This window comes from Montipora foliosa, chromosome 9 (assembly GCF_036669935.1).
Source record: "Montipora foliosa isolate CH-2021 chromosome 9, ASM3666993v2, whole genome shotgun sequence".
NCBI lineage: Eukaryota > Metazoa > Cnidaria > Anthozoa > Scleractinia > Acroporidae > Montipora > Montipora foliosa.
This window is the reverse complement of record NC_090877.1, coordinates 44,624,827-44,645,208: the sequence shown is the minus strand read 5'-3', so window position 1 is coordinate 44,645,208 and position 20,382 is coordinate 44,624,827. Positions and strand designations below refer to the sequence as shown.

Below are 20,382 nucleotides of genomic sequence, written 5' to 3'. Positions count from 1 at the left end.
TTATTCGAGGGGGCTCTGCCCAAGGTCAGAACCCTATCCATTTTACTTAGTGTTTTAGACAGGAAAGGCTTTTCTTTCATATACATGTAGCTCCTAGCTTGAAACCCCTTTCACAAACTTAATGTGGCCCCACTACACCTTATTTCTTGGATAAATAATCAATCAATCAATCAATGTTTGAAATTCCAGCTTCCCAGTTAAACCTTTTAATACCTCCAGCCTCAAAAAGCAGGAACCTTCACGCATGCCACAGTATTTTATTCCCTATACCTTGGTAATTGGTTTTGCTAATCTCACTAGCAAAGCAGAACTATTCAAAAGGAATGCAGATCAATACATCTCTTCTAATAGCGGATTTTTTCTATGATTACAGAACATACTTATGTTGACAGGTAGCAAGCATTCTCTTCTCTATGATCATTTCTCAAGTTTTGATTTTAATTTGTCCAGATCTCTCATTTCTCGGAGTAAAAAAAAACTCTACATCACCAGCCACCATGCGTCCAGCTTATGTTTCAGCAAAGTTAACAATACAATACAATACAATACAACTTTATTTCACTACGCTAGCCACACACAACAAAAGCTGGTTTCCAGGTGGGGCGTAGGTAAACACGTTACAATAAAGTATATATATATATATATTTAAAATAGAAGTATATTACATAGAATCAGTGCGATCCAATAGAAAGCATGAAGGGCGAGGACGCAAGTTTGCGTTTGAAATCAGAAAGCGATTTTGCGGTCTTTGCCTCATAGGGAAGATTATTCCAGAGCATTGCACCACTATACTTAAAGCTGGGCTTCAAAAAATTTGTGTATGGCCGTGGAAGTGCTAGATCAGTCTCGATATTCCTAAGATTGTAATTTATGTTAGTATCATTTAGCTTTACAAAGGAGTTACTCAGTTGGGGGGCAGATAGATCATTGAGGATTTTATACATAAGGGTAGCCTTTGTATGGAAGCGCCTGGTTTCAAGCGATTTCCATTTCAGGTTATTCAACACATCTGTGGACCTAACATCATATGAAGAGCCTGTAATAACCCTTCCCGCACGATTTTGAATTTTTTGTAATTTATCTTTTAGTTGCTTACCACATGTATCCCACAGGGGTGAGCAGTAATCAAAATAAGGTTGAATGAGTGATCTGTATAAAGTTACGAGGGTGCAGAGGGGGACAAAAGGCTTAATTCTTCTCAAAGCACCTATGCCAGCACATGCCTTTTTACATATATACTCAATACGAGTTTCAAATGTAAGCTTTTCATCTAGTAGAACTCCCAAACATTTGTTAGAGGTTACGCGTGAAACCAAATTATTATCAATGGAGATTGCATTAGGTAAATCTCTAGATTTAGTGTTCAAATTATATGTTGACCCAACAACCATTAACTTAGTTTTGAGAGGATGGAATTGGAGCTTATTAACAGTGAGCCAGTCGCTTAGATTTTTTAAGTCAGAATTTATATTATTGGCAAGTGCGCCAATATCAAAACTAGAGGTAAAGATTTGAGTATCGTCTGCATATAAACAGGGGGTAGTGAATTTTAAACAATTTGGTAAATCATTTATGTAGATAAGGAAAAGGAGAGGGCCAAGAATAGAGCCTTGGGGAACTCCACAGAGTAAGTTACTTTGAGAAGATAAGCAATCATTTACTAAACATTGTTGTTGTCGGGCAGTAAGATAAGACTTGAACCACATCAATTCTCTATCAGCGACTCCATAAAACTTAACTTTCTCTAGTAAAATCGAATGATCAACTGAGTCAAAGGCCTTACGAATATCAAGAAAAACTACACCTGTCAATTTTCCCTTATCCATATTATCAGACCAATCATCGCACATTTGAATCAACGCCGAGACAGTCGAGTGGAGAGGGCGGAAACCAGACTGGAATTTAGAGAGAACAGAATTAACTTTCAAATAGTGATAAAGCTGTTGAAAAACTTCTTTCTCGAAAACTTTACTTATTATTGGCAGGATTGAAATGGGTCTATAATTTCCCATATCACGACGGTCATTGCCTTTATAGACCGGGCACACACGCGCATTTTTCCAGTCATCAATAAAAATTCCAGAGGAAAGTGACAAATTAAAAGTCAAAGATGGAGCAATTATACTAGACGCGATTTTAAGGACCTTAGCAGGAATCTTATCAAGGCCAGTGCTTTTCGACACCTTTAAGTTTTTTAGCGTAAGCGCGACATTTTCCACTGGTATATTAGAGAATCGAAAGGCTGTAAGACTATTCTGAATGTTGCTGAGATATGTGTTAACGCTATTGGAGGACCTTTTCGTTGATTCAGCGGCCAAAGTTGGTCCTATGTTTACAAAGAAATCATTAAATGACTCGGAAATATCTTTATCGTCTGAAACAATTTTATCGTTAACAAGAATATCATTGACAGGGGAAGATTTTTTACCTTTGCCTGTAAGTGAATTTATTAATTTCCAGCCCGCCTTAGGGTCAGTGGCCTTGGACGCATCGATTTTCAGGCGAAAGTAGTCAGATTTCGCTTTACGCATCATAGAATCAGACTTCCATGCTTGCCAAGCTAAGTTAGGGTCTTCAAAACATTCAACATTTTGCCACGGGGCCATATGAAGGTCATTAATAAAGTCCACTTCGACAAAATGTTTGAAATTTCGAACCTCTTTAATAATGGGTCTAGTTTTGGGTACAGCAAACTTTCGTACCGCATAAATTAGACTGTGATCTGAAATCCCTAGGTGAATAACTCCAGAGGTTGCTATATTGTCGACCATATTTGTAAGAATTAAATCAATAGTAGTGGCCGAGGATTTAGTAACTCGGGTGGGCTCTTTGATTAGTTGCTCTAACTGATAAACTGAGGATATGAACTGCAGGGTTCGAGTATGTACATCAAGGGGTGTTTTGGCATAGTCAGAGTTAATATCCCCCATGAGAATCAGTTGCTTATGTTCGATATCACAACGCTGGACAAATTTTTCATATTCGTCAAAAACCTGCATCTCCGCGCTCGGTGGTCTATACCAAGTGCTGACTAGAAATGACCTGCTGTGAGGAAGATTTATCTCTACACAGATTATTTCCAAAGTGTCGGGCACAAGGTCAATTCTGTTTGTGTACGACAGATTTTCCCTGATATAGAGAGCAACACCACCGCCTGACCGGCTACGGTCCTTGCGGATTATAATATAGCCAGGAATATATACTTCAGTATCAGAAATAGTGCCATCAAGCTTATAGATTCGTTAATGGCTAGCACTTCCAAAGGAGAATTGATTAAAATATAGCGAATTTCATCAATGTGTTTACATAGACTATTAACATTAATACAGGCAAGTTTAAACCCTCTACAGGATGTGATGCAATGCAGTGGAGAGTAAACACCATTACCTTCTACTGAATCACACTGATCTGTCGTTAGTAACGACGATCCCTGCTTCTGCGTCGTCGTGCGTTTGCCAGCTCCAGCAGGACCTTGCTCAGTTGGTTGTAAACATTGGGCCTGCGAAAACCCTGTCGTGCTTGGCTGGATGGCCCACGGCTAGAACCTGACCTAACAAAATTAATAAATTTAACGGCAAGCAGTGAGCTGCCCTTAGAGTTTAGGTGAAGTTTGCTGCTGTTGAGGCAAGAATTGTCAATGATTGAATTGTCAATGAACGTGAAGTTGTTACTTTCCGACAAAGATTTCAAACTTTCGTTAGCATCATGCAATTTTGCACTTAAATCTAAATCTTCTCTATGAGTAAGTGCAGAGACTGCTATTCTTGAATTCGGAAATTTTAACTTCACTGACACCATCACTGACACCATCACACTTTCTGGCTTTCTTGCATGAATCCTTTGGCCTCGCCAACTGTGCTGTACTGACCGATACAGCGCTCCAAGCTCACTTTTTCAGAAAGTCTTCAGTTGTAAAATGGTCACCATAAAAAAAATTCAGTCGCCAAAAAAAAACTTGAAAGGGAGGACACTTCGTGACATATGACACAAAGAGTTAATGCGCCTAACGACACGTTTCCAACACTTCACTTTGCTACAGTAAGAGAAAGAGAAGGACCAGACTGTCTAGTAGAAAACACGATTTATTTCAACATTACAATCATGGATGTTACGTCATCCACGAGCAAAAAGTACCGATGTTCAAGGTGGTGTAAAGACATTCATACTCACTTCAATGTACATTGATCCAGACGCTTCACTCCGCCAGGAGACATAACCTGGTGTTGTAGCAAACGCCAACAGAAAGTCTGCTCCTGGTGGCGTCACTGATTGTGCAAGTGTGGAGTTGCTGGCCATAGCATCAGCCATGTACCCATTGTTATCACTGATAGCGGGGCCTCCCTTTCATCTATTGATCCTCGACGCGCTTCAAAAAAAGTCACCCAATATTGTTGTTGATAAGAATTTGTTATCCTTCAGATTTCTACCCCCAATTCTCGTATAGCTTTCGCATGTTTAATAAAGTCGAACAAAGAGACAAAATCTATAATTCTCATGTGAAAGGTTCTGTCACAGCATCAGTTCAAAATTAACACAAAAGACACTCACAGGGCTGACAGAAAAAAATCAAACAAAACAAAAGGGTAACCAAGTTGAGAAAAGAAACAATGAACATGTGACCAAAAAACAAAAGAAATTATTCCACGACAAGATTGAAGGAGTTTATATGGATCTACTTCAGTGTGATTCCTCCATGACCAGCTTCGATTTTAAAGTGCTTGATACAATTGGGTATCTAGAAGAGATTTCCCTCAGAAAAGAATCTTCCATCTGCTCCTCTGCCTGGTGTAGAAAGGAATGTCACCACCTAATGTGGATTTTCCACAATCTGTTCAAATTTGATAAAGAGGAGCCGATTATGTACCAGGTTAAATACATTGATCAACAGTGGAAAAAATAATTGAGGCATTCCCAGGGAACGTTACGCTACCTAAAGTGACTTGTCCTTCAGAGGATGAACAAATATAGACAATAAACAAAAGAACATCTTAAAAAGATGCTAAATGCGCCACCAGCTGTAAGAGAGAATTATCAGAGGGTAATATCCAAGCCACCACAGAAGGCCCTTACGGGACAATACAGAAGTCTTGGATTAAGAGAACTTTCTTCTTTCGCACTCGTTTTCAGAGCATGGGAAAATTTTCCAGGAATTCTTTTATTTGCCCATACAAAACTGGAATGACATTGTTAATCGAAACATCTTTGACTGAACAGCAGAAGAAAGAAATAGACTTGAAACTTAAACTTAATAAAATATAATCTCGCCCACTCACTCTCTCAAAAAATTCATCACGGTGGGCTCATCGTTTGTCAGTTTACATGTTTCATAATTTCTTTTCAGTAAAATGAAGCCTGTTGCATTTGCGAAGCGACCTTTTTATACCTATCTCCTTTCATTCAAGATCTCAAAAATATAAATCAGTCAATCAATCAATCATCACAAACACGAAATAAATACAGCCACACACATAAATATATTCCCGTTTTATTCTCATCTACTTAAACCGTCGCTACATGTAGTTAGTGTAACTCGTATCATGTTTGTATTAAAAATGCAGCGTTTTTTATTTACAATAGATGTCACATTATATTTTTACAAGTTGTGTCGTATTCCAAAAATACAAATTGCGAGTAAAACGATAAAGCAATACTACACACCGAAACATCTAACAAGATTTAAATCAAACTATCGATGAAAGAAAGAGAGCGTGACAGTTTGCGTGCACGCGCGGTGACCTTCACGTCAAACAGGTTTTCTACTGTACAAATATAATATCTGTACAATGTCGCTGAATATTTGGACGGTATTTTCGTTGCAGTTAGATAATAACATTAATTCATTATTTATTTGATTTTTTTTCACGTTAAAACGGTGACTCGCATGGCTCGCACCCTGGCTCGCATGACTCGCATGGCTCGTACCCTGGCTCGCATGCGTCGCATGGCTCGTGCCCTGACTCGCATGCGTCGCATGGCTCGCTGGCTCGCACATTAGGCAGACCCCGTCGTAAGCAACTGCGAAGACTGCGAATTCTTTCGGGTTTAATGTTTTGTAGAGGAAAAACTTTGTTTGATAAATTTCTGTGCGTTCAAGATAAATGCTTTATTGTATAAAAAGCGAATTCAAATCTAAATTCGCATGGAACGGGTCAAGTAATTTAACCACGAACAAGAAACGGCCGCCATCTTTGTTATTATATAGCTATGAGAACACGGTCATTTCAACCCATAAACCAATTCGGATTAAAAGCAAATAGTGCACGAACGAAAGACGAAGGATCGACTACAAAGCAGACGTATATCTTTATTGGAGAAAAAAATCCATAAAAGTAGAAAGACTGAGTGTTTAGAACGTTGTTCCAAAGACTCGTTGAAGGACAAAGTCCTGCAACACGGCTCCCGTCCTTCCTGAAAATAAAAGGAGGACCAAAAGAAGCATCCATTTCGACGAAAACACTCATCGCAGATGCCAGATAACACAATTGCGCACAAAATACAACTTTTAACAAGTTCTGCGCGTATACTTTTTAAACTCAGTTCGTCCGTGGGCTCTCGCAATGGTACAATTTTGTTGAGCTTACTTCATCATCGTTCAGCGGATAATCACGCTAAAACGTAACTTTACATGCGCGGACTAAGTTTCCACATCGGCGGCATCCATTCTCGTCCCCAGAGCCTCCGTTTCTTTTGGTCACGTGGTCGGCGAAACGGAGGGCTCTGGTAGCAGCAATTACCGGATGTCCGTAAATCACAGACATCCGGTAACGCATGCGTAATTTTTCCCAGCTAATCTGCTCATGCTCAGAAACTAAACCTGAGCGAGGGGACGAGCGAGGGGAGAATGCTTAAAAACTAATCCTGAGGGAAGGGGAGCGAGAAATAGAGCGTATTCTTGCGTGTAAACAGATCGAAGAAGTATTGACATGTGCTTTCACTTTGCGGAAGTTTAAGCTAGTGATTTAGTCTAATATTTTATCAGCGGATTTCGTTGTTCATCTATTGGTGAATCGTCTAGAAAAGTCAGAAATCGATGCCTTGTTGTTGTTTCTTGTCTTCACACTCGATAAAAAGGAAGGGTTTTAAGAGTGAGGTGCAGTTGTTAAAACGCTTCCAAGCAAAGTAATCAGGATACTACGTGCCATGTAGCACGTCTATCGATGCACGGTAAAATTTGGTTATGGACACGCGATAACGTTTATGGAAATCAGCCATGGAAATATTGCACTGACCAGAGGATTTAAATTAAGATATAAGCTGTGGTTATAGATGAAAAGAAAATTTCCTGTAGTGGTAAGCACCATTTACTTCCTGGTTAGACATAGGTTTATATTATCAGGTATTATGGAGCAGCAGAGCAGCTCCATAATACCAATTTTTCAAGTAACCTCATTCTGTTATTATTATTTATTTTTATGTAAAAAGGGTCTTACAAAATCAACAGATCATTAAATAAATTTGTCAAATTAAGTAAATCAATCAACTTTTATTGTGCACTATTTATATAATTAACTTACGTACTAAGTATTATAATTAAATAAAATTTGAAAAGAGAAATATATTTTGCATATGGCTGTGGAAAGAATAAAAAATATGCATGTGGTAACCAGAGTAAAGGGTAGCCATTGGCTTTTGAAGTGTTTACCACCATGTTAAGGTAAATGCAGAGAACAAAACTAAAAGTCGTATGCCAGTTGTTATTGAGTGGTTATATACATGTGCTGGAGGCTTTGATAATGGCTCTGCAGCAATTTTAATTTAATTAGCTTATTTGGAACATCTAATGATGAGTTTTGTAAATTCAGACTTAAGAAGAGCCTACTCACTTGAGCTTTTGTGATTGGAGGCTTTACAAAACTAGATATAAGGGTATTCTCATAATCTTGTTCCCCATCCCCACTGCTTTTGTTCATTTAATTTGTTTGGTTCATTTGATACCTTTCTATCATGATTATTTATATAAAGCTCAATCTTGTGCAGGATGCTTTCAACAACAACAACAACAACAAAAAGTTATTTCTAATCAGTGTTCCCATATGAGAGTACATGGTATTACCTAAACTATAATACAGCTCAAATAATGTAACTAAAATTGGTATTTGGCATGTACATGTACAGTGTAGATGTGTCTGATACGAAGATCCAGGGTGATTCATATTGGTATGCCATGCATTATTGAAGATATTTTTTTTAGAAAACTACATGAATAGGATGAATGGGAAGTAATGCAATATCTTGCTCGCTTAGAACTCGTGTCAGATCAGGGTAAAAATTAAAGGCTCTTTAGCCTGATATACAACCATGTACAACAACAAGTCTTTAACACATACTTGCTACTTCTCATGGTTAAACAGAACATCAAGCATAGCTTTAATCGTTCTATCTCCATTTCCTTTTTTCAGTATTATTTATTGAACTGCAAGAACAACATTCCTATTTGAATTATCCATATATAGTCATCCTTCCAGGAATTTATGTAGCACTGTTTTGTCTGAAAATTGACAACGAATAGTAAATAATGGTAGGCAATAAATAATCTTTCAAAGGTTAATAAAATGATTATGATATTTTTGTTATGACAGTATCAATGTAACTTTGTGCACCTGTTATGTCTGATTTGTTTCCAGTAGAGATTCCACATTACTTTTGGAAACCCACAAGTCTGATTAATTCACTCATCAGTTATATGAATAACTGTCTCTATACTTGTTCACAGTTACTTGAATGGTTGATAAATTATTTTTATCTACTGATTTTGTTTGTTTTTGTGATGGAATAAAGTTTTGCTGGTCAGTGGCGGGAAGAGGTAAGGGCCTCAAATCTCACCCATGGTTATTTTACTCTAGACAACAGCTAGATAATATCTGAGGAAGAAACAAACCAAATTTGAAGTTGACATGTTCATACCATTTACATGGTCCAACCCTTGACTCATTTTGGCAATTTAATATAAATAAAGTTTTGGACTGCTAGAATCCGCATCTTTCTTGATCTTTCTCTGAACCGAAAAACCACACTCACCTTCGTATTTCTAGCGTCCCATTTGCTTAGAATGAGTGGTATTTCTTCGTCTTTTCACCTGGCTCAAGGTTTCCTCGAGCTTTTTTTTTTTTGAAGCAAGAGAAATGATTCTTGAAACCCACTGCCGATTGGAACTTAACTTTATGATTTCTTGGAGTATGGTCAGCGACAAAGTAAGTGTTGTATCAGCTGGTTGCATTCTCAGAGTTTACAACAAAAGACGATGATTACGATCGAGAATGACATCATTGCAGGCGATCTACGTCTTTGGTTTCGGGGAAACTTCTACGATCGATTCCATCGTATCGATCGGGAAGATAGTCCAGGCATTTTGTGGTCGGACCTGTAACTAATTGCAAAAGAAGCTTTCTCGTCATTGACCAGTTAGGAATATCCTAAGCATGAACGTACTAAAAGTCCCTAAAGATCCAAGCATGGGAACGCCTCCAAACTGCACCCATAAAATAAGTCTCTTTTTCCTATAGCACGAAAACGAGGCTGTCAACCGGAAGTTGCCGTTTAGCGTTTTTTATTGGTATAATTCGAGCCATTTCGCCAAAACTAAGAATCTACCCTTAAGAACAATGATTTCACGGCTTTAATCGTGAAAGACCTTTCCACAAAATATATTTAACTTAGTGAATTATTAAGGTTTATTTAGAGCCAGCGGTGAAATCTTATTTTGCCGAAACATTACAAGACATAAATGCTTAAGACTCACGACAAGAAAAGGCCTATATCATCACAACAAAGCTACCTCTTTGTTCAATTCTACACATGCTACATATACAATGTATTTATAAAAATGCTAGTCTTCCAAATGTTCACTTTCCTAGTCTACAGTGTTCAAAGAATTTGTGCACAAAGACCTTTGCATTGGCCACAGACTGGGGAATACTGCGTACCATTCTTGCGACAAATTTGTTGTACCTCGATTATACTGCTGCAGTCAGACAAACAGTTGCATCTGATTAACTAGAGAAGAGATTCTGGGGCAGGCAGCAAGTCTGCTGCAACAGGAAATACTTGATAATTAGGGAGTTTCCACCCCCAGTCTTCCATTGACATGCCTGCAACTTCTCCTACCACTGCTTTACCTGCAAGCAGACGCGTAGGCTGTGAAATCGGGCCACTGCTGCTGTTGGGGGCAGATTCTGTGGCTCGATATGAGATGTCTTGGCTGCAAATTTTTCGAAGTAACGCTGATATCTGATAGAGTTAACCTACCCCTGGTTTACCTCCGAAACATGATACAAGTGGTTTTTCACCTGCAGTGACAACGCCAGAAACAGCAGAATGACAGATGAAGACCAACGTAAAAAAAAAAAACAAAAAAAACCAAAAAAAAAAAGATGAAGACCAACGTTAGCGTGCTCTTTGAAGTAAGGTACATTCTCAAGTTTCTTCAGGGCTGTTGCCTTTCCAACTCCATAGAGGCGCGATGTTGTGTCGCATCCAGTGACGGTGTGAAGGAAAAGGAAATTTCTGCAAACTTCCTTACCCAGCTGTTCTTTTACTTTCTTCATATGCCAGACACGGGCACATCCCGAGTTTGCCTTTGTCTCAGGTCAAAAAAAGAGGCCACATCCACCTTCGGAAGCATGATAACACAGAAGGACTGGCAAATCTGTGCCATCCCCAACTAGAACCATGGAATTCTTTATGGCAGACTCTACAGCGGTTTTGACTACAAGTAGGTCGGCGTCACCATTTGCGGCGTCACCTCTGGGCCATGGGACTCGATGGAGACGAGAACCTCCGTCCAGCACGTACTGTATGTTCCCTTCAGGTTGCGTCTTAGCCTGTGGTGTAAGCTTTGCCCATAGTGCATCTGCTAATGATGGCTTTGGTGGCTGCCTTAACATAAATGGGTAGTCGAAAAGAGCTGTGGGATATGTGCAGAGCTCGTCCTGAAATAATTTCTGAAATACAAGTTGAGGGTCAACTTGTATTTGTACTCAATATTTACGGAGGACATGGATGCTATAGTGACTGTCTGGGCATTTCGTTTGAATGAGTAATCTATGGTTAACGTTCCCTTTACTGACGCTAGCATCTTCTCCCCGACGCTCTTGGCTGTGTCAGCATTGACATTACTATCAGCGTTTACACCATTCATGATGTTCCTTAGGGTTGTGAGTAGCCAGAGCACTGAGGATGGTCATTGCGTCCTTCATTTCTCTTGTTTAGACATATCTTTGTTCTGTTCTCCAGAATAAAATTAACTTCTGTCAGCTTTTGCATGATGTTCTTTGTTTCGGCACACGCATAAATGCAGGCATAGATAACAGCCAGATAAGACGTTGCTAGTCCGTTAGGCCCCTCCCTCTTGTCAAGCCTCCACTGGTTTTCACGCTTCTCAAAAGAACCTGTTCGACGACTACATAGGTCTATCGATAATCCGGCCCAAAATCGATCACTTCTTCTTGCTACGTGAAGACTTGCTAGACATCCTGGTGGTCGGTACGGAGGTCTGTCATAGCTGAGGCTTATTGAGTCATTAGAAAAACTTTCTTTTTGGTATGGTTGGGATGTCTTAAATCGCGTATTTTTCTTTTTACTATCCAAACTCAAAGTTTAAATATAAACAAAATTCCTTCACTGTATTGGAAGGCAATTACTCTAGAATTTTTAGTTTTCAAATTGAACTAAAGCGCAAGATTTGCAGGACACACACTTTCTCTGTTAGTTCATAACTGGGTGAAAACATTTCCTTCGGTTTTTGCGAAAAATTTCCCCAATTCCTGGACATTTTGCTTTAAATTATGAGGGGGAAAAGATGAATTTACTAATGAGTCAGGACACAAAAAGAATATTACAATGTAAAGCGCAAAGCAATGAGTGAAAAACAGGTTTTTCACCAAGATGAAATTCATTTTGGACGTCTCTACTCACGTCAAATTACATTTTCCTGAATTACATAATCTTGGAACATGACATTACTGTTAGGTCTTTTAGTGTAAAATTGTCCTTTTTGCGTTCTAACATCGCTTGTGGAAGACCTTGTTCTTCGCTACATAATTCACTCAGATAACCATCCATCGACGACATCTCTAAAGGTTTCACTTACTTATAAAGAATAATTCTTGTATTTAATGGGTATATAAATGCACTTAACTAGGAAGATAACACAATAAATTTTCTCAATCTTTGCTAGCCTATGCTGCACATGGCTTTAAACTCAAGCAAAACAACGGTAGCTCACAGCAGATAGTAAATGCAACCTCGTTTGCATGCTGAGCAATATAGGGCTCTAAAAAAGTTGTTTTTTGTCAACTTTCCCCAATCGGATTTTCGGGGACTTTTGATATGTTATAGAGGACATGTCCCTGGACCAAAGACCGTTAAAAATCCTTCTTTTGCAATTAGTGGCAGGTTGACCGACTTTTGGCGATAAAATGCCTGGACTAAGATTTGTTTTGCTTTTTTCTTCGTAAAGCGCGCCAGCGAACTGTCAACTGGGCCGGAAGTAAAATGAAATGCGCAGAGCTTTGTAATTTTCGTTTCTGCTGCGCATTTATTTTTTGTCAGCCAATGAAAAACTTCGTATTTTTTGGTGCGTCTAGAGCCACTCGTCAACGACATTTTAAGACGAGGAACACTGGGCAAGAGAAGGGGCAGCCTCTGCAAATTCAGTTTAATGCAGAGCTAACCTCTTAGCCGAAAATTGATCGGATTGAACTCCTATATCGAATGTGTCAATGCCTTCGCTGTGAATTTTGCCGATCCACACAGTGGGAACGTTGCAAATTTTACTCCCTACTGAGCTCAGTAGGCAAGCTCAGTGCGAGACAAACTTTAACTTTCCAGGCCCTCCCTTCAATCACATCTCTGAAATCTGCTAAAATCTAGCAGACACGTGACCAGCCGTAACCAGGGTACTTTCTCGAGGTAGAGAGAGGACCCTGGGAATGAGGTTGAGCAACTTGCCGCATATCGCCGCATGGAGTGACGTCAACTGCGTCGACTGCGTCGGCTGCGTCGGCTGCGTCAATTGACTGCGTCGCCTGCGTCAGACTGAGTCTTGTTTAACAGCGTTGTGACTAAAAACATCGTATTCATTGTATTCAGACTGAGTCGTAACAGCGTTGTGAATAAAAACATCGTATTCAGCGATAGCAATGGCTCTGTTCTTCTCCAAACTAAGTGAAAGCCTCCTCGCCAATGCAAACGAAGCCACGAAGTATATCGAGCAGACCATTTGGGAAGTGGCATTCCAAAATGTGCCAGAACGCGAACCGTGGGCAGAGTCGGTTGAGAACAACGCAAAAGGCATATTTTACCTCGCAAAAGGGAACAAGCTACCCCAGCCACATCTCGCCTCTGAAGAGACCGTTGCAACGGAGAAGTCCCTCTTAGACGAAACTGCCAAACACGAATACGAAAGCAAGATCGAATGTTTCTTTAGATCCGTTAAGAAAGGCTTAAGTTCAGTGCTACGAGAGAACGAAAAAGTAGAGCTGGAGAGGTTCACCTACTTGGAGATGCCATTTGAGTCGTTCCCGAAGTTCACTCCCGTTTTCCTTCGTCGCACAAACCTTGCTGAGTTCTTCCTAGTGGTAACTGGGTACCTTGTGAAAGTCAGCCAAAACAGAGAGAAAGGAAGCCAGCTGTTTGACTACCAAGCTCCCGCTGAAAGTTCAGTCCTAACGCATGGTACGCCTGGTCGTATGCTCACCATAGCGAAAAAGTTGGCATTAGGTCTGCTTAATGGTGTAGGTGCTCAAGTGGGGGCTCTCATCTTCGACAGCATTTTTCCTTCCGGAACACCGGACTACTTCGACGAGGTGTACAAAGAGATCGAGAAAATTGTGCGCGAAGAAATCACCGACAACACTATCCATGAGGTGAACGGCAAGATAAACGGTACAAAATCATGGGTGACCATGACCTACACGAATGCCAAGGAAAGTGGCACGCAGAGTAAAGAGGAGTTGACAAGGTTGATTCAGCCAAGAGAGCCTGAAATAGCAATCGAGATTGTTGGTGTGCTAACAGATTCACGCTTCGCTAAGGCAGGCTTGTGTGTGTTCATGATTGGCGCCGGTATGCACTTTGCCGTTCTCCAGGAACTGGCATTTGTTGACCCAAACGTAGCTTCTCCGAGTAATTCTCACTACGCCACGTCAGTCCAACATTACGCCGAGAATTACGCCAATCACGCTAAATCCACGCTTCAAGCCATTGTGAATACTCGCCTTGATGCAGTTGTACCTCACGACAGCTATGAATACCTCGATGGTATCCGCTACTATTTTTATTCCTTTAAAGATAATTTCACTGGATATTACCAGAATTGGGTGCAGCATTGTGATTCCAAGGGGTGCCACAACACAGACTCCCAACAAAATCGTAATGCCGCCATGGCGAAGTACAAAGAAGATATAGAAAACGACCTGGTACAGAAAATGGGAGATCCAGTGGCGACAGCTGACGAGTGGCTCAAGTTGAAAACCCAACCCTTGCCCTCCGTGTAGTAAACTCTACAGAACTTCGTCAAGAGAGCTGAGCTTTTTTGTCTTGTCCTTCCCTTTTTTCAAAAGATTTTAGAAAGTTGGCTAAAGAGTGCAGTTGTTAGAATAAAGCGATCGGTTAAGACTTGCTGATTAGGCAGTCAATCAGATAAGGATAGCAAATAATTTGGGTATACAATGTGTAGCATGCCACACGTGGAAAGATTTTTTAGTTGTATATTCAGTTTATCAGTTAAAGTGCAAGGATGAACGCGTCCTGATGTTTTTGATAACAAATGAACTGAATGAACTGTTGCTAGGAACATTTTCCTGCCATTCCCCGCTTCAGCCCCACCCACCTCCCAACTAACTTCAAATTTGTAAAACTTTATCTAATACAACAAAATAGGTCCGCTTAGCGTACATGTGTGGCTTACTATTTGATTGTCTTACATGTAATTGAAATTTTGTAGTGTTAGTGTCATGTAGATTTCGTTAGACTTTGCTGTAATTGAGCAGCTGTGATCATGGATTACCTAATATTTCTGAGGGTAAAAAAATAATTTGAATAAGGAAGAATCAGCAATTGTTGAGAAATTCATTGAACTCTTCTTACTACAATAGGAATAAGAAATACAAGTAGCCTTACAGGTGCCGTGCGAATTAATAGCCATTAAATTTTGTCTGGGATCGAGAACTAGCCAGGAAGAGCAACATTTGCGATAGGGTTCATATGTTCAATTGTTGAGTGGAAATAAAAAGGGTAATTAGGTAGTTACCTCATCTTGTTTGGCGAAATGTTAATCTTCACAGATCTCTTTTTTATGTTTAGATCATAGTTTAGTTGTACGAGCCGCCATTTTGGTTTGTTGATGCGAGCGAAACTGGGGAGAGTACATAATGTCCTTGGGTAGTGGCGGCGGGTTAGCTATTAACCCCACAGCCACTACCCACTGGCATTTTGTACTGCCTAGTTTCGCGTATCAAGATACCAAGATGGCTGCTCTTCGAACTTAAGTCACTGAAAAATAGGAGACTGTGAAAAATGTAGTGAATTTGTAACATGTAGTTGGAATGTTGTAGTTTTTGTCCTATGTATCGGATACATATGATATGTGACAAATGATTTATTGATCTCGAAGGTAACATCATAAATACTTTTGTCCTTTGGCCATTTCAATTTCAATAGGAAAAGAAAACAAACAGCGGTTACAAACATTTTCATCTTATACTTGACGTTTCGTATGTTGCAGCATACATCATCAGAAGTGACGGTTAAAACTGTTACACAGAATTTTAAAAAACTAGAGCGAGGAACTGGTGACTAGTTAAAAAGTGTGATACCAAAATCGTAACTTCCGGTAGACGATTCTTCCGGAAGAAATTAATAAAGAAAAAGCTTCTCACTACCAATGTTTTCATTGAGAGAGGGTTTTAAATCACTGATTAATAGCGTTTCTTTAATTTTACACTGCAAGTCGGACTTTCCAGTTGCGAGGATTTCAAAATGGTCCCATTTGATGTTATGACCGGTAGAAATTGTATGGTCTGCAACAGCAGAGGCGTGGCCGACTTGTGTAAGAGCTTTGAAATGCTCGGACTTCCTGTCATGCAATCTTCTTTTTGTTTTGCCGATGTAGAAGGAATCACAGTCCCAACAACTGGCTTTGTATACTATTTTTGATCTTTGAGAACGACTGAAACGATCTTTGTAGGGAAAAAAAGACTTAACCCTGCAAGTGTTTTGAAAAATAACACTAAGATTGACACAACCATAAAACTTACTAATGCAAGATTTAACACGTCGAGCCCAAAAAAGGCAAGACAAGAATGATATCTTTCTTAGGAACAGTGGTGGCAGGTTCAGCAGACCTGTTCTTTTGTCTGTTCAAAACATCATTAATGTTATAACAAAGAACGCCTCTTGGGTAACCATTTTGAAGGAGAGTGTTCTTTAGATCGAAGAGAGTCGACTGTAACAAGGAAGAACTCGAGCAGATGCGTAAGCAGCGATAGGTGAGGGTGCGGATTAAATTTATTTTATACTTTCTAGGAGTGAAAGAGTCCCACTTGGTGTAGAGGCCAGTGAAAGTTGTTTTGCGATGTACTGTTGTTGTGAAATTGTTGAGATTGCGCTTAATGCGGACATCTAAAAATGGAATCTCCTGGTTTTCTTCAAGTTCCATTGTAAATTTGATATTAGGATGTCTGGTGTTAAGAAAATGCAGAAAACTGGCCGCAGTGGCTTCACTGTCGAACAAAGAAAATGTGTCATCCACATATCTAAACCAAATGGAGGGACGAGAATCTACATTAGCCAACCATTTCTGTTCAAAGTCACACATGAAAATGTTAGCTAATACTGGGCCTAGCGGAGACCCCATTGCAACGCCATCGATTTGGTCGTAATAATGACCATCAAATACAAAGTGGCTTTTCTTCGTTGCAAACTCGAGCAAGATTTTGAGGACATGTCGCGGTAAGGCAGGAGGGTCAGGAAGAGAGTATAACTTGGAAAGACAAATTTCTATTGTCTCGTCGAGTGGAACGTTCGTGAATAAGGAACACACGTCAAAAGAGCACATTATTTCACCGTTGTGTTGATGAGTCTTCGCCCAATCCACAAAAGAGAAGGAGTCCTTGATAGTGAATTGGTTGGTGGAGATCGGTTTAACGACATCAACAAGAAAAGAGGCAAGATTGTAGTTGTATGTGTTAACTGAGGAGACAATCGGGCGAAAGGGGCAACCAGTTTTGTGGACTTTAGGAAGACCATAAAGAACACCAGCAGTAGATCCACAAGGAAGGATTTTTCTAAATGTAGCTTCATCAATTATGCAATCTCGCTTGAGGTTACGAAGATAGGAAATAAGACTGTTCTCCCTAGACTTGGTTGGGTTGTGCGACAACAACTTAAATTTCGTTCCATCGGAAATCAACTGTTTCATTTTGCTGAGGTAATCATGTCTGTTGACAATTACAACACCATTTCCTTTGTCAGGTTTAGTAATAATAATAGAAGTATCATTTCGCAAATCGTTAAGAGCCATCCATTCTTCCTTAGTTAGAATTCGCTTTTGTTTAGAATAATCATAAGAGTAGATGTAACTGGTGGTTTCTCGTCCCTCCATTTGGTTTAGATATGTGGATGACACATTTTCTTTGTTCGACAGTGAAGCCACTGCGGCCAGTTTTCTGCATTTTCTTAACACCAGACATCCTAATATCAAATTTACAATGGAACTTGAAGAAAACCAGGAGATTCCATTTTTAGATGTCCGCATTAAGCGCAATCTCAACAATTTCACAACAACAGTACATCGCAAAACAACTTTCACTGGCCTCTACACCAAGTGGGACTCTTTCACTCCTAGAAAGTATAAAATAAATTTAATCCGCACCCTCACCTATCGCTGCTCACGCATCTGCTCGAGTTCTTCCTTGTTACAGTCGACTCTCTTCGATCTAAAGAACACTCTCCTTCAAAATGGTTACCCAAGAGGCGTTCTTTGTTATAACATTAATGATGTTTTGAACAGACAAAAGAACAGGTCTGCTGAACCTGCCACCACTGTTCCTAAGAAAGATATCATTCTTGTCTTGCCTTTTTTGGGCTCGACGTGTTAAATCTTGCATTAGTAAGTTTTATGGTTGTGTCAATCTTAGGGTTATTTTTCAAAACACTTGCAGGGTTAAGTCTTTTTTTCCCTACAAAGATCGTTTCAGTCGTTCTCAAAGATCAAAAATAGTATACAAAGCCAGTTGTTGGGACTGTGATTCCTTCTACATCGGCAAAACAAAAAGAAGATTGCATGACAGGAAGTCCGAGCATTTCAAAGCTCTTACACAAGTCGGCCACGCCTCTGCTGTTGCAGACCATACAATTTCTACCGGTCATAACATCAAATGGGACCATTTTGAAATCCTCGCAACTGGAAAGTCCGACTTGCAGTGTAAAATTAAAGAAACGCTATTAATCAGTGATTTAAAACCCTCTCTCAATGAAAACATTGGTAGTGAGAAGCTTTTTCTTTATTAATTTCTTCCGGAAGAATCGTCTACCGGAAGTTACGATTTTGTTATCACACTTTTTAACTAGTCACCAGTTCCTCGCTCTAGTTTTTTAAAATTCTGTGTAACAGTTTTAACCGTCACTTCTGATGATGTATGCTGCAACATACGAAACGTCAAGTATAAAATGAAAATGTTTGTAACCGCTGTTTGTTTTCTTTTCCTATTGATTTATTGATCTTTTATAGTGAAACTAGGTGCAATTGAGATATGTGCAAAGCTAACGATAGTTTGCTGGGGATTAAAAAGAATCACAACATTTGTTGATTTCATAATAGAGTTGCTTCGAGGAGGGTCGTACTGGGGTATTATCATGATGCGTGATTAGCTGATTTTGTTTTCCGTAAAACGTGAATTTAGGAAATTATTTTTCGTGACTCGTGATCTGAGAAAGAGAAAACAAGCGCAGGGAGCGCGTGAGCGTGAGGGAAGGTGACGCCTGCAAGGATGCCATTAGCCTGCGTAGCAAGCGTTTCCGTGGAGCATAGAAAATTCGCTCTTTGGTCCACGGAAGTGCTTGCTACGCAGGCTAGGATGCCATTGTTTTCCTCAGTTCGCCCCCTAACTAAATATGCAAAACCCACTCAACTGTGGAGTGTCTGGCTGTCAAAATTATCCAATCAGAATCATGCCGCTTTTGTCGCGGTCAAGTCTGTAGGCGCCAACGGGTTCTCGTATTTCTTGTTTTTATTTTTTGCGTGAGACAATTACTTGATGATTTGTCGCCTACAGCACGCAGCAGTCCTCATAATCGAAAAAGCGTGAGAACTAAGGGCCCGGACGCACTAGGCAAATTTTTGTTTATTTTGCGAAAAAATCTGTCACCAGTTGCCTTAGACAAGTGCGCCCGGTGAATTTTAGATCTAGCAAATTTTGTCAAAGCTTATCAAACTTCAAAGACGCCGTCGTCCTGCCTCGGAGCAGGACAAATTTTTGTCAGGAGTGAAATCTGACAGATTTGTCATTTTACACGCCATGATTTGAAGGAAAGTGTCAATCAAGAGAATCTGATCTCTATTTTAAGTCGGAGTATTGAAGTCCGAATTATTTCTAGAACCAGAACGTTGCAGTCGAACAAGGTGAAGCCTCCACTGGCATAGTGGAAGTAGCAACTGCTTCTGCTGGAGTTAAACGAATACAAGGAAGGAAAAAATTTAGAACACAAGCAATAATATGCCGAGGCAACATATTCGATCGAAGTGGGTAAAGATGACTCCTGATATCTCATGTAACCTTTCTTGCGAACAGCGAGCAAGCGTTGGTGTTTACTTCCGTGTGTTTGAAACTTGTGATTAACAAATATTTTGCTGTGTATCAATGCGCCCACGCTTGACAAATTGAAAATTTGGCAGAGACAAATTTTGTCGAGAATTTTGGAAGAGCGAAACAAATTTTGTCAGGTCCTATGCGTCCGGACCCTTAACTCGTGAAACAAAAAGCAACAAAAAGCAACAAAAAAGGACTAGAAGCGTCAAATGTGAAGGGCAAAAATCTCTGCAATTGACGACCGCGGAAAAACCGACGAATTTTTTAGGGCAGTACATGTGTGCAATGTGTTTTAATACAACATTCGATTGATATCAGAAGGAGCCGCCGTCAATGTCGTAATTTCTTATACTAGAGGAGAAGTTTTAGTGACAAAAAAAATTGACGAAAGGGGCCAAAGTATCATCAGAAACATCGCATTAAAAAATTGGGCGGCCGTGGCCAACGCAAGTCTTCGTCACGAGCTTCTTGCCCCGGAGTTCAAAGATGTGCTTGAGCGCGAGGTGGCAAATGAGTGTAAGGACTGCCTAAAGGAAAGCATCCCTGATCAGTTAGCCGTTTTCTCGAACAGAAC

General features: G+C 39.9%; 1 protein-coding gene across 1 annotated transcript; it reads right to left on the bottom strand.

The window, feature by feature from the left end:
• Nucleotides 1-16,267: 16,267 nt before the first annotated feature.
• Nucleotides 16,268-17,602, bottom strand: LOC137971865 (uncharacterized). Its single transcript, XM_068818613.1, has one exon. The coding sequence runs from the start codon at nt 17,600-17,602 to the stop codon at nt 16,268-16,270; it is 1,335 nt and encodes a 444-aa protein (XP_068674714.1).
• Between the last annotated feature and the right edge of the window lie 2,780 nt (nt 17,603-20,382).

What these genes read in the sequence shown, in the direction of transcription:
- LOC137971865 (XM_068818613.1), bottom strand. Translation starts at nt 17,602, where the DNA reads ATGGAGGGACGAGAAACCACCAGTTACATCTACTCTTATGATTATTCT.